This window comes from Sylvia atricapilla, chromosome 9 (genome assembly GCF_009819655.1).
Source record: "Sylvia atricapilla isolate bSylAtr1 chromosome 9, bSylAtr1.pri, whole genome shotgun sequence".
Lineage (NCBI taxonomy): Eukaryota > Metazoa > Chordata > Aves > Passeriformes > Sylviidae > Sylvia > Sylvia atricapilla.
The window spans coordinates 5,400,749-5,415,726 of NC_089148.1; the positions used below are offsets into that span (position 1 = coordinate 5,400,749).

Genomic DNA, 14,978 nt, shown 5'->3' on the forward strand with positions numbered 1-14,978 from the left:
CCTTCAGTGAGCTCTTCCTTTCTGAAATTATAGAATAACCCTCCACCAAAGCAATCTGGAATTGAAGAGGGTTGAAGAGGCAGCAACTTCTGGCCTGACAGGAGCATAGGATGTTTTTGTATCATCAGCAGTGTATTAGTCATGTTACTTCTCCTGTACAGTTTCAAAGATGGGTAAGGATAATAACCCCTCATATTCTGCTCTTAGATAAACCCAACACTGTGGGCCAGGCTGAACACCAAACTTGTGGTAAATGGCCACCACTGTGACAGCTGTTCAAGTGGAATACACAGAAGTACCAGGACTAAGTGTGGGGGAAAGAAAGGACAAAGGCAAGCTCATTTGGCTGGAATGCTGCCATGTATTTAAGGAAACCAGAACTGCCAACACCTGGCAGCTTTGCTCGTTCACAGAAGAGATCTTAGCTCACAGTTACTACTGACAACTCACCACAAATCTTCACCTGAATGTCACCTGTGGTCCCTTGTCTGTACCTTTCTGCAGCACACAACCACTGTAGGTTCTGAGCAGACAGCTAGAGTGACTACACAATTCACTACGGTTTGGTTACAAACTCAAGTTCGGTAGCAGCCATGTCACCACCCCTTCCCGTTCTGGATCAGCTCCTGCCTGGAGGCAGAACCCTGGAAACAGACCTGAATGTACAGCTACGTGCTTGGCTTTAACTCAGAGGGCACTTTACCCTGTGCTGTTTTCTTACCTTAACATGCCCTCTTTCTGGATCACAGCTGGATCATAGGTTTTAGGAATGATGCATTTTAGGAATAGGCTGTTTCACAATAATGGCATATTCCAAAATGCTGAATGCTTTTGGACCCCCTCCTGGATGCTGTGCTGGCAGTAAGGCTTGGACAGACTGGGAAGCAGCCTCCATGCCTCAGTGTGGAAAGGAGGTGAGCATAAAAGCAGGTAACTCCACAGCCTTCCCACAGTGCTGGTTTGGTGACCACAGCCATGCTGAGACCAGGGCTAAGTTCTGCTACCTAAGTCTAAACTGTCCCTTCCAAGTAAAACAGGCAGCTCAAAATGGTCAAACTCCAGCTTGGGAGGAAGGAGTGGCTTACTGTAACAGGGTGTGCTGGAAGTCTGTAATGTCCTAATGAACAAACCCATCTGCATTAATCAGCAGCGCAGTGAGTGGGGTAGGACTGTGTGAACACAGCGGTGGCGACTCCACGTTTATCATCTTCCACTAACTCAGCCTCCTCCACCTTGATTGCTGTACCAGCTGGAACCTCTTCTCCCACATGGATCTCTCCAGGGAGGTGCACAGGGCCTTCTGCCTGTGCCCCCACGTAGGTGGGAGTGCTGTACTGCATGAGGACAGTCTTGAACTGTGCCAGGGGCGCGTTGGTGCGGACTCCCATGGGGTCGAAGTGGGTTCGGCTCACTCGGTATCCAGCCTCTGACAGATAGTTCAGGAACTTGTTTAACCTGGGAACAAACACAGCAAAACCAAACCCAGCGCTTAGAACGGAGGTGGTGCTGACAGGGCTGACTCAGAACAATCAGCGTGTCAGTGTCAGAGCAGGCTGGAAGGCGAGCCCACACTTACTTTGGCATGTTCATGCCCTTGATGCTGTGCCGGTGGATGTTGTAGTAGAACGGGGGGTGCTCGGCGCTGTGCTCGGGCCGCTGCCGCTTGGCTGCGCTGCGCAGCACCTCCTCGCTTTTCCTCTTCCCTGCACCACAACAAGGCCACAGAAACCACTCAGTACCCACAGGCACCCAAGAACTGCCAGCAGAGCCTCACACAGCACACACCAAAACAACGCCACACAGCGGCTTCAGCTGTGTGCCTGCTTTTGTAAGGCAGTGTCTGCAGAGGTAAAATCTGGCCTGAATTTCATCAACGGGCTACTTTCAGGAGTAACAAGTACATTAAAAGTGGCCTTCATGTAGTATTTGGCATTCTGCTTTTACCAATAAATACAATTCTGGATAAAGGTAAAATAAAATCAGTACTGGGTGGGAAAAAACTCCAGAGTGAAATACTGTTAAATATAAAAAAAAAGCTACACCAAAATGTTCCACTTACCATGTACCAAGTAGGATTCTGCAGAAGTATTTGGTGTTCCAATATATATGCCACTCTCTTCTAGGATACAATTAGAAGGCAAAATTAATTCTGCTCTAAAGTGGCAAAATGTCTTAATTACAACGTGGGAAATAATTCAATTATTCAATAATGCACTCAACTCTGTGGATACATTGCTGTTAAGTAACTTATCACAGATCAGCATGTCAAAAAATCACCACGAAGCCAGTCCTCTCTGTGAACAAGCTGCCCCTTTTCTTACCTTGTTTGCTCTCGTCACTAGGACCGTGGGTAGAAAGATGTTTGGGAGCTGTGCACTCTGCTTCAGAAACTAATGTCTTCAGAAGTGACTGAGCTTCATCTAAACCATACTGCATAGCCTCCAGGAGCATCCTCCTGAGGAATCCAGTGTTAAAGAGAGCTCCTGACCTGCAAAATTCAAGGGAAGTCAAAAGTTAAGGCTTCTTAATGGAAGCTACTCCAAAATTCTCTTGCCCAAATTGATTAGCAATTATGCTGCACCAAATTGGTTTTTCTGCAATGACAGCAACACTAGTCTTGTTAAAAAAAAAAATAAAAATCAAGATCTCAAGAACAGTAATTTTATTTCTGCCCTAAGATCTTGAAAGTCATTCAACCCCCACAAGAAAGGCACTGTCGATTGCCAGCCATTCTTAATACTCATTTGAAATGCCTGGAAGACTCAAAATATTTATTCTTGTTTCTACAAATACTAATTACCAAGCAATGTAGTATTTATTAGCATCAGCACATGTAATGATTTATTTAAATAATTTCCCACAAGTATAGAGTAACAAGAGTTACTTCATATTTGGCAAACAGAGGAACACAAAGACACATTCTCCTGCGCAGGACAGATTCCATAAGTGCACTGAATGTGAAATTTAAAACATGTTTCTATTTATTAACTGGTCTGAAGAAAAGGAAAAACTGAATACCCTCCTAACTGCAAATCCACACTTGGTTTCCTGAGCTTCTCCTGACTGCTCTACCTCCTTTTGTAGTGCTAAAATAAAAATTGTTATGGCACGAACAGCTGAGCTTCAGAGCTCCTGGACCCAGAGTGACTCTCTAATTGTGTCCTGTGATGTGAACTTACCAGAGAGGACCAAGAAGCACTGCTGTCTTCCCAGGCATGCTGCCATAGCAGTCACAGGGCAGCTGCTGGTAAGGGTTTTCTGCAGCAGAAAAACAGCATTTAAATTGTTTGAAAATACACAGCTGTGCCTGCGTTACTGCAGAGACAGAGAGATGCAGTGGGAGCTCACTTCAGTGAGGGATTTGGAAGGGCAACAGTGGAAGTGTGACACTATTTTCACTTCTGCCAAGCAGCTCATGGTGAGATTTAGTGATTGATGACTTGATCTTTAATCAATGTTAAAACAGTGAAGAAAAAAAACCAACATAACTTCCCTATGTTTCTTTCAAGTAACAAGGAAAATATTTGCCTTCCTACTGTTGCACAAGCAGCTGTCCAGGTTAACAGTAAGTGCCAACTAAAAAATCTGAAACATCAGCCAGTTACATCTGCAAAACACATTCCACCTACTTGTAAGCCCTATGCCATTAAGGCATTATGAAAATAATTCATTTACAAATTAAGATCTCTACCATAACACTGTACTGAGCTACGCATCCCCATCCTTAAGACATTTATCTGATTTTTTTAACAACTTTGTTAAAAAAGATGTGATGCTCATGCATCTCACTGAGCAGGGCAAAGACACCATGAATTGACAACAAGCTACCCAAGAGTCACTACTTGGAAACAAGGTTTCAGGGTTTATATTCATTCAAAGCAGTATCTCCAGAAGTGCAGTTTTTGTCTCCTGCCTCTGCCAACTTGTGTGTGGAGACAGCCTGTTAACAACAGCAGGGGAAGGCCAGACTGCTCAGTCCACTGCATTTTAAGGAACTGAAACGCAGCAGAAAAGCAATCTGACACCAAAAGCTATCCAGCTGCTGCTGTCTGGAGGAACTTGGTAGTATCAAAGGCTACCTCACTCCTGGGGTTTTTCCTGAAGTGGCAGATCTACGGACATACCAGACATCCTGGCAGCTCCTGCAGCTAGAGCAGGCTGGGAGGATGTCCTGCACAGAAACAAATCTCAGAATGGTTTGGGTTGGAAGGGACCTTAAAGCTCATCCAGTGCCACCCCTGCCATGGGCAGGGACACCTTCCACTACCCCAGGCTGCTCCAAGCCCTGCCCCACCCGGGCTTGGACACTTCCAGGGATGGGGCAGCCACAGCCTGAGCAATCTGTGCCACAGATCCAGTCCATTCACAAGAAAATCCATGCAGACAACCGATCCAGTCCATGGCCATGAAGCAGTGACCTCTCCACCTCACACAAACAACACATTGTTATACGTAAGTGAATTGTTACTAATGGAATCTAAATATAAACAAGGCAGAGAACAGAGAGACAAAGTGCAAAAGAAAGGCCATTTACCTTCCACCATATTGCTCTCTTTCTGGAAAACCCTCTCTTCACACCACTGGCAGTGGAGGAGGTAGCGGACCTTCTTTGCCGAATCATCTGCAGGGGTTGGGCCCCGCAAAACTCTGACCACCACCAGCACAAAGTGTTCCAAAGCCACTGCCAGGAGCACTTCAATGCCTTTGTTACAGCGAGCTGCAGCTCTGGGGGGAGAAACACACACCAAAACCAAACTGAACTGAATTCGTGGACACCTGAATCTGCTGCAGGGCTCTTGAGCTCATCCACTTCCTACAGAGGTACTGAAAATTTGAGAGATCAGGATCTTCAATGTTTCTGAAGTTCCTCGTTTTGTGGCCTTCCTGGAAGGCCAAGCAAACCTAATTTTACTTCTTTTTATCACAGCTAGAAATACTGGTCTGCCACCTGCATCATGTGTGCAGGGAGAGAACCAGGGAAATCTAAACATGTTCAGGTCAGCATTTTTGCTCTGGCATTCTCAAAACCTCTGGTAATTTAATTTCCTCCTCATCTTGTCCCATCCTCTTGCCTGCATCTTTTTTCTCCAATTAGGTTTTAGGTCTTTATTTATTTAACAGACTGAGTTTACTGACAGTATCTACATGCAAATAACTGGTTTCATAAGTCAGTAATCACATCCATCTTTTGAACCTCAAGTATGAGGATCTGCAGTGAACATGAAGTTCCACTGAAGCAACTCTAACTAAAATGTTTAACTAGAAGCCATTCAGGCAGTTTATTTTGTATTTAGGAAGCCCTATAGAGCTCTAAAATGGCCAAATTCATAGAGAAATAGAAGAGGTTGCAAGTTCTGGATATTTTTTCTACATTACCATCCCACCCTCCGTACCCTATACTGATGGATGCATTTTCACCTTGCCCAGTCACTAATTATTTCTAATAATTACTTAATATCTTTTCCCCTAATTGGGAATGGTTTAGCAGTACCTTGTGACAGCAGCAATTACAGTCCTGGCTGCCAGCTCCTTGTAGTACTCTGTCCTGACAATATTGCAGCCATAGTGACGAAAGGCCACGTGCTGAGCCTTGGCATAGAGGGAGCTGATGTCTGTGGATGTCAACGACACAATTCCAAGGTTTCTCACGTTCCTAAAGGCAGAGTCCAGGTAATTCACAGAAGATCCATAGGGGTCCAAATGGCTGAAAAGAAAGGATGTACCACTGAGTAACTATAAATGCTCCAGAGTCTGGCTTTACACTGAGGAAAACAGTGGTTTATAACCTTCACCTATGAAAACATCTTAAACAGAAAGAAGGAACAGGACTAAAACTTCCAGCACTGCTTAGATCTGGATTTAAGTAATTAACAATACAAAAAAAGCCCATCACTTATTTGGGTATCTGTGTAGGGTTTGAATGCATGCATCTATATACCTAACCTGGAAGAATCAGCCTGCTTAACTCAAAGTTAATATGCTGCAAAATGGATAAAAACAAGAGATGCAACAAAAAGCATTTTAAACTACAAGTTGTTTAAAACCCCCTCAAAACTGATTTGGTATTTCGTTTCAGCAAACAGACAAGTTATTAAAAAAAACCCAGCCTGGGTTGCAAGTTTCATGTATATTCATAATCCATTCTGAATGTCAGAAAGAGTAATACATTTCTGGCACTTTCTAAAACATTTTAAATTAAAGTTCTGTCCCCACACTATTTCTAGGACAATAAAATTACATTTCAAATGACTGTTGGTTGATTCTTTTATCATTCCATTTTCTCCAAATAATCATATACTGGGAAGCGGGGTGGGGTGTGTCATTAACAAACCAAAAAATTGACAGAAACATTCAACACTTACATAAAATCAAATGATTTCAAATGCATGACAACATTGGCATCCATTTTTGTCACCTCAATGGTGTCACTATTTTCTTCTCCATTTCCCACAGTTTCAACCTTGTCTTCTTCTCTGATGTTCAGTTTCACCTTCATTTTGTTTAAACGACAATTTTCTTTAATCATTGTCACAGAATTTTCATTACAATCATTAATTGTAACTTTCACAGAACTTCTGAGGTGCTTTGCCCACTGCAGTCCCATGATACCTGAGGAAAAACAGAATTTAAGGACATTAAGACAACTGATTTTAGGAAGACCACTGAACTTTAATATTAATTTACAGCCTTTTAAAAAGCCTTCATACAGCTTTTGACAGCTGTCTTTTTATATGAAAGCTCATGACTCCCTGCCTAGGGAAGAAAATTATTGTGTACCCCACACTATTTTTGAGTATGTAATGTCAGTTATGAATTTCTGCTGCTTCCTTCTATTGGATATTAACCAAAATATGAAAGAAATGGACTTTACCAGTGGCACCAAAAGCATCCAAACATTCAATGGGTTTGCGCTCCCCAGCAAGCACGGCCAGTGCACAGAATATCAACTGCCTGGAAGATAATAAATGGCCACAGTCTGTAAGTTGAGACAACAATTTTACTTCTTTTTCCTTATTAATTTCCCTTTAACTTAACAGTGGAATATTTAAGCTAAACTCTGTCTTTTACAGGGAAGAACTGTTAAATCAAAAACCTCAGCTGTGCTGAAAGGTTGAATTCTACAGCAGAGTATTCTTAAGGTAAGATCTATTAATTACAGGAAAATATTTAATTACTTCCGAAATTACTATTTCACATATAGTGTTCTTGGCTATAAATATTATTTGTCAAGAAGAGTCTTCTGATAAGAAAACTTTCTCCTGCCCTCTGAATGAAGTTTCACAGCGCTGCTTTTCAAAACACCTATTTTTCACTACAAACTCCTCACCCCTCTGAAACATCCTCCCACTCCCTGCTCTCTCACCTGTTGAGTTTCATTTTAGGATTAAAGTAGGAATCTGTTTTCTGGGGCGTGGAGTGGTTGGGAAGAACCTGCACATCTGTGGCTGACTCTTTCACCACTTTGTAAGACGACTTGGAAGAACGAACTGAAACAAGAAATTAAGGCAGAAGGAAAGAATCGGTGAGAACTGTAATTAGTATTAACACAAGCGGTAAATTACATTGAAAAACTGCTCCCATAAAGCAAGAAGTCTGGGTTATGCTGCAATCCAACCAGTACATGGACAAGTTTACAAGGATGAGGAGGGAAGCAGGCAACAACTTCTCTTTTAATCTCAAAAGCGACAAATAAGGATCATGCTCTACCACAACTTTTTTCTCCTAAAACATCGGATTTGTTTCTCAGTTAGGCTCTCATGTGCCCACCAGCCCCTGAGCCTGAGGATTAGCACATTTGTCTTGCATGTTTAAACATAATACATTGCTAATTAATTAAAACCCTGCTAACACATTGAGTTCATTGAGTGTGTCTCAATGAACTGCAGGCACAGCCCCATGCAACGTGCGTGAACAGCACAGGCACATGGACAATTCCAGCAGCAGAGCTCTGTGTAAACAGCCTGTGGCAAAACAAGCTTTCAGATCTGAGAGCTGTAAACACAGGCTGCCATTCCTCTGAGCAATTCATCCAAAGTCTAAAATGTACCTAGGAACAACCAGGAAAATTTTTTATCAACTGGATACCTTCCTGTGCTCATCCTGCCTCTCTCAGGGCTTTCAAACACACACGTGGTGTTATCTGCTCCACCTTCAGGGGGCCCCAAGTGCCTTCAGATCACAAAAACTCTGGATTTCTCCTCCCCCATAAGGAAAAACTGCCTCATGTGTTTTGTTAAAAAATGCTAAATGGGCCATTCTTTACTCACAGCTCTAAAGGGAAGCACACAGAGATCAATTTCACAGCACAAAATCTAAAAAGATATAGAATATGGTACTACGATCACTTTTCAGACGTGCAAACTGATGCCCAGGCATCAAACTACTGGCATTCCAATTATTTAAGATGTTTTTAACCTAGTTTGTGCAAGTTTAGAAACCAAAGTCTCATTCTGGACAGTTAGGTAGGATTGTAATTTACCAAAGAACTACTGACACCTCTAGCACAACTCTGGGACTGAAAAAACATCACCTTGTTTTTGAAACCCAGGCTGATGCAGTCTGAATAAAAGGCAAAGGAGTTTTACACTGCAGAAAGATTTACTCCAGACTTCTTTTCCTGTAGATGTCCCTCACTCTTTCGGAGACACACAAGCTGATATTTAAACACTAAGGGTGAGGGGAATACTAGTTATCAATAAGAACACAAGAACTGATCAATGCAAGACTAAATCACAGCTCTGCTACACCTCTGATGGAACAAAAGTCCTGAAATATTAAGGGCAGATTTTTCATTAGAAAGGCTAACTCAGTTTCTGAATTTTTCTCATGTTTCCCACCCCTTATCAGTTACTGCACGTGGTATATGACAGAAGAGTGAATGTTTGCTGTCAGTCAGAGCTCACCTGTGATAAACCTCGACTCAGTCTCTCCTTTATTCACGTGGCGGTTAATGTGACCTATCATGTCAGTCCTTCGGATTATAGTTGCTGAGCAGATGATACAGTGGTAATGAGCTCCCATCTTTGACAATGTCTGTAAAATAGAGTCTTTTATGTAGTTTTAGAATACATAAAACATGATTGAAGTAGAACTGAACACAGGCATATGAGAAGTCATCTGTCTGTTACCTCTAGAGCACTCAAAATACCTGGGATCTACAGCCAGAGCTGTTCTAGGCAGCTGCCCCACAAGGAGAGAGGTACAACCACATGCAGCTACCCAGGGGTTCTATCACACATCCTGCACCAACAGGCTTTTGGCATCACACACACAGGGACAACATGTATTCAGCAGCCAAGCAGATCTCAGAAGTTCCCCTGAGTCACCCAATTCCCCCACTTTGAACAGTAACAAGAATTTCTGTGATTCACCATTTTTACCTGGTCTCCAGCAAGGTTGGATTTTACTGGCCGACAGGATAAGTGACAAATGCACATTCTGTACCCTGGAAAACAAATGCCATCCCAGAACAGTAAATGAACAGCATGTCTGAGGCCTTCACCACATGCTCTCACTCCAGATTTCACAAGATAGCAATAAGAGAACATCACCAATTACTGTGACATTCACTCTCTGCACAGGGAAATTTATCAGTTAATTATACATTTTCAACTTTAAAATTCAAAGAATTTAAAATGTATTAAAATAAATCTCTGAGCATCTACATCAAATCTCCAGTTCAAAAGTACCTGTGAGTCTTTCACTAAAATAGTTACCTGGCTAAAAGACTTGTGTGAGGAGTCCTACAAACATGTTCCACAGTTAACGAAAACCAAAATGAGACACCTGATACTCCAGCTGGAACATTTATAGTTGAACTTTATTTCCCCCATCCTCTAAACAGTCACTTTACTTCCCACAAACCCATACACCTGGATTTTTAAAAAACACACACTGCTCACTTTATTCTCCTTTCCAAAATCTTGCAGGGATTTTAATGCATCTTACAAGCAGATCACAGAATTTATTAAAAAGCAATTATTAAAGCTACTAAATACTGATACTACAGGAATACTTCAAGTGTTTATTGGAACCCATGGAATCTTTAAGATCCACCAAAACCAACCACCCGTGTGTGTCTGATCCTTATTAATATATAACTAAAACTTTTATTGAAGTTGTTTTCATTACACACGTATTTAAAATTTTATGGTAATTTCCATGACATGTTAAGCAATTATTAGTGTTTTCCTAAAGAGAAAATGCACAATTGTAACCATTTTGGCTAGAGAGGAATAGTTAGTTCACATTTACATCCCACCTCAAAATTCATTCTGTCAAAATACGGTTCTAATTCAGAGCTGGTAACAAAATGCTTAAGTCAAGAGGAATTTTGAAAGCTGAAACACAGAACATACGCACAATTTCTTCTAATATTTACTATTCAAGCCCAGTTGCCATTACCTTCAAATTCAACAGAAACCTTCCAGTGCAAATTCTGCAAGTGACGATGGAGTTTGTGGCTATAGCAAGCTTTGAATTTCTCCTCAGGACACAATGGACAAGGCTTCCTTTCATCTGAAAATACAATTAAAAACTATGAGAAACACAAAATGCAGTTATCACTTGTGTTAGCTGAGATTCAGGCCAAGAGAAAAAAGGCTGAAGGAAAAATCAACACGAGTTAGAGATCAAATCCTCAGGGAACATTCCATTTCATGCACAAACTTCAAATTTAAGCATTACCTCTTTCTGCTCCATAGAATATAGACCAAAATCACTATAACTTTAAAAATCATTAACTTCTACACCTTTTGGGTTTTGGTTTCTAGTATTTTTTACTCCAGCAACATGAGGCTAATGAAACTTCTGAGAAGCCTTGAGGAACAGCAGAACTTTACAGATGACACTCAAAGACTTGAAATGTTTAAAAAAACATCAAACCAAAACCCTCAGCAAAAAAAAACCCCTCAGGAGGTTAGAACAAGACTTTGTTGTTCCAACTCCTGGATCTTTTGGACAGGACAAATAGCTGATATCTATGTAAGCTGTAAAAAAGGGAATGTACCCTATATAAAGAAATTTTGAAAAAAATAAAATGAGTCTTGAAGATCCTGCATTTGAGACACAAAAAGCAAAGGCAAGGCTGTGTAATGAAGGTGTTGAAGTCCTTGAAGTATTAACCTAAATAAAAACTTGCTGAATGTCAAACAACCTATCAGACAGAATTTAGCAGAAGAACAAGAGAATCAATCATAAAGCCCTTTTTTTCTATAAAACCCCTTGTGTTTAAATATATGTAATGTGTTGAAGATAAAATCTAAAAGAAAATGTAAATACCTGTAACATGAAGATCTGTGTTCTGGGACACTGCTGTGGAAAACTCACCTTCTCTCAAGTCAGCTAGTTTCTCTAGATCAGCAAGGTTTCTCTGAATTGAAATATGTTTGTCTAAAAAAAACCACAACCCAGAAATATTTAGAAGTTAAACATTATTAGTTTAAAAATTGCTTTTAGTGCTTTTAGTCTACTGCTACTTTTCTTAGCAACATTTCAAATCTAGCATTGTTAGATAATTACTGTAGTATCGATTGGAATACTTGTTTTTGTCCTTTTACTTCCATAGCACCAGGAATGACTGCAAAAATTATCCCCAGAATAGCTGTTTAATAAGATCCATGTATTAGCATATACTCCTACCTTCTTTTAATACTGACACACAAACTTTCTGAGAGAGGAAGACTCAATTTGAAAAAAAACAGCTGAAAAGATTAAGTCACATTCCCCTTACATCTGCTTTTACTGCCCAGTGTTGTTAGTGAATGCAAATCATACACAAAAGCAGTACAAAAGCATCATATGAACTGACTAAAACTAAATATCAACTAAAAGTGGATCATATTTAAGAACAATTATTCAATGTGGAGACAGGATACATTAAATTCCACCCTTTTTTTTCTTTCTCTTAGTAAACAGTTTAACCTTTAAATCAATCACCTGATTTTTCAACTTATCGCTCGGAATTTGTCAATACCAAAAAATTAGGCTGAAATCTGCTTTATTGATTCCAGCACACAGAACATCCCAGCCCACTGTAACACAGATTCTGTAGCATCTTTTAGCTTTATCATGTTTTGACAGGATAATTCTTCAGGTTTTCTTATGCCACACAAAGCAACTGATCCACATGGTCAGGATATAGAGGTGAGTTTTAAAACGAGATTCCCTTTACCTTTCCCCTCTAGCATTTCTACCTTTCCTCCAGCATATGACACAAATATTAAGAGTTTATTTGCAAACCTCTTGGGTAATCAGATGATATATCCAAAATGTTGCTATCAGATTGCTTTGGGTGTTCTTCTTCTGTTCCTTTTTCTTCAGCTTCCAATTCTGACTCAGGAACTGTCCCATCAATGTCGTTGCTTTTCTCTTTTTCAGAGACCACCAAACCATCTTAAAACCAAATGAAAACCCAGTATAAGTGTCGTTGATGTAACTGAACTGCACAAACATATTCATTAGTTTCCAATAATCTGGTGCTGACTACAAGCAAGAAAGACCAAAAAAAATTATGCAGGAGAATAGTATGAGATGAATTTTCACTCTCAATTATCCTTGGAAACCACTGGGGAATAATATGCTGGATAACTGAAATGACTGTTCACACATCAGTATCAGATGTTTAAGGTGAACAAGAGAACATTTACACATTATTTTTTGGCAGGAGGCGGTGAAGCAAGGCAAAGCAGGCAAGGAGGAGCTCCAAATTCTCCTGACAATTTACTCTCGGCTAAAGAAGTCTGGTAACAGTTTAGAACAGTTTAGTTCGTGATTCAGACAATAGGAAAGAAGGCACTAAGGCAGGAATTTGCTTTCAGCAAAGGCAGTGATAAGTGCTGGTGCCATCAGCATTTGCAAACAAATGACTTCCTGGGGCAGTACGAGATGGGCCTGGTGAAGAATTTCAAGCACTTAAAGAGCTTGAGAGCAATAAAATAGTCAAACCCGGGGGAAATATCTGAAGGAAGAGGTAGAAATGCCCAGAAGGATTTCGGTCCGACCCCTCTCCAAGGAACATAAGGAAGCACTAGGAAAAGATTCAGAAAGCCATATTGTCCTGCTCCCAACATGATTCCAGGAGACAGGTGGGATTAGCGAAGTTTCAACCACGAGTAACAAGAAATAAAGCCCTGGCATCGCTTTGCAACTACTGAGAAGCGACAGAGCAGGCCAAGAATTTTCACCCTGGATGGGAGAGACAGGAGGTGCAGAGAGAGCACAAAAGGCAACCACGATCTGTCTATCCCAACACAGAAACTGGGATGCACCTCATGGAGAAAATAGTGACCTACAAACTGATTTGTGCTGGAAGTTATTTCCAGAGGATGCAGGAATGTACGGCCGTTCTCAGGATGTGGCAGGAACAATCTAGGATAGTGGAAGGTGTTCCTGCCCATAGCAGGGGCTGGAACAGAATGAGCTTTAAGGTCCCTTCCAACCCAAACTATTCCGTGATTCTCTGATCTCACTGGTCTTCCCTATCCATCTACTCCTGACCACAATTTAAGACAGGCTGGAAGGATCTTACAGCAGTTCTTCAGATTCCTCTGGTCTACTTCTGTTTATTTTCTTTTAAACATTGCTGCTGGGCAAAAGTATCTGTTATAATAAAAACTAACAGAAAGAGAAAATGGAAAGAAATACCTCAAGACAGGTGCTCAAGAAACTGAAAAAACAGAAGCAGAGAGTAAAATTGTTCTATCTACCTTAAAATCCATCAGGAGTTGCAATGCTACGCAGAGACTGTGGCTGTGTTCCTCACAGACCTGTTTTAAGCTAACAACTCACCTAAGAAAGATTTGCATGGAGCCTACTGCTCCATTAAAAAGTAGCAGGATTTCTGGTGATAGTTCCTACATGAGTTATTAATAAAAAGACAGAAAGAAAACGAGTAAGTAAGAGCATGTTTGGTAAGAAATTCCTAACAGCTACTGTTAAGTTGTGGGAAAAGTGAAAACAGTTAGAAAAATGCATAGTGAGAGCACAGCAGTGACAAAAAAACCAGCAGAGTTGGACAGTCTGCATCCTCAGAGTGCGTGGAGAGATGTTAAAATGGTTGAAAAGAATAATATGCATAGATGCAATAAAATCTAGTTAATATGTAAATGTACAAGGAGAGAGGTAAACTTTCACACTGAATGATGAAGAGAAGCAGGCTGCTACCGAACCAAGACCTCGGGATTTTTTAAATGCCCACAAAGAATCACTGATTACGTACAAAGAGAATAACGCTTCAGAGAGCCTGAAGTATACTTACACAAGACAAAGAACTAATTAGAAGAGTCAGTTCACTCGCACCGTAAGACTGCAGCAGCGAAGGGCTGGCAGAAGGGCTCATTTGGGGAATTGGCAGCCCAACAAAATCAGTTTACAGAATCCCAGCGCGGGTCAGGTCGGGAGGAGCGCTTCATACCTCAGCAGGCTCGTCCCTGAGCACACGGCGCAAACGCGTTTTGGGTTTAAAAACCGCGGGGAAAGAGGAGCGGCCCCACGGGACACCGCGGAATAATAAATGCTCGCCAAAGACAAAGTATCGTTAGGTTTGTGGAAGAAAGAAGCCACAGGATCGCGGGTTTAAGCGCAGCGAGGCCCAGCGGGAACACGTGTGGCCCCGCACGGCGCCGGGAGAACGGGAGAAGCGGGAGTCCCCGGCGCGGGCGGCCGGACACGGGAAGCGGCCCCGGGGTGTAAATTCAAACCCGCCCGAGGTGTAAATCCAAAGCCGCCCGGGCTCCGCATGGAATCCGCCCGCCCTCAGCCCCGGCACGGAGGGCCCGGCTCCCCGCGCCCCCTCGATCCCCGCCCGCTCTCACTTAGCGCCGCCGCCTCGCCGCCGCCTTCATGGTCACGGTCGTGGTTTTCCTCCTCCTCCTCCTCCTCCTCCAGCCGCAGCCGCAGCCCCAGCACGGCCTCGGCCGCCTCTAGCGCTGCCATGTTGCCGGCGCGGAGCCGCCGCGGAGGCGCACGCTGAGGGCGGC

General features: G+C 42.0%; 1 protein-coding gene across 2 annotated transcripts; it reads right to left on the minus strand.

Moving 5' to 3' along the window:
* Positions 1–341: 341 nt before the first annotated feature.
* Positions 342–14,976, minus strand: TRMT1L (tRNA methyltransferase 1 like). Of its 2 annotated transcripts, none has more exons than XM_066324676.1 (16): positions 14,814–14,976; positions 12,241–12,393; positions 11,329–11,391; positions 10,405–10,518; positions 9,381–9,445; positions 8,904–9,033; positions 7,364–7,487; positions 6,872–6,951; positions 6,363–6,609; positions 5,492–5,704; positions 4,535–4,725; positions 3,180–3,258; positions 2,322–2,488; positions 2,060–2,119; positions 1,577–1,703; positions 342–1,455 (listed from the first exon to the last, which is right to left on the minus strand). In XM_066324676.1, the coding sequence occupies exons 1-16, from the start codon at positions 14,932–14,934 to the stop codon at positions 1,140–1,142; spliced, it is 2,250 nt and encodes a 749-aa protein (XP_066180773.1). In that variant the 5' UTR covers positions 14,935–14,976; the 3' UTR covers positions 342–1,139. The 2 variants fall into 2 exon arrangements, with proteins under 2 accessions (XP_066180773.1, XP_066180772.1); XM_066324675.1 differs by having other exon boundaries at positions 11,281–11,391.
* Between the last annotated feature and the right edge of the window lie 2 nt (positions 14,977–14,978).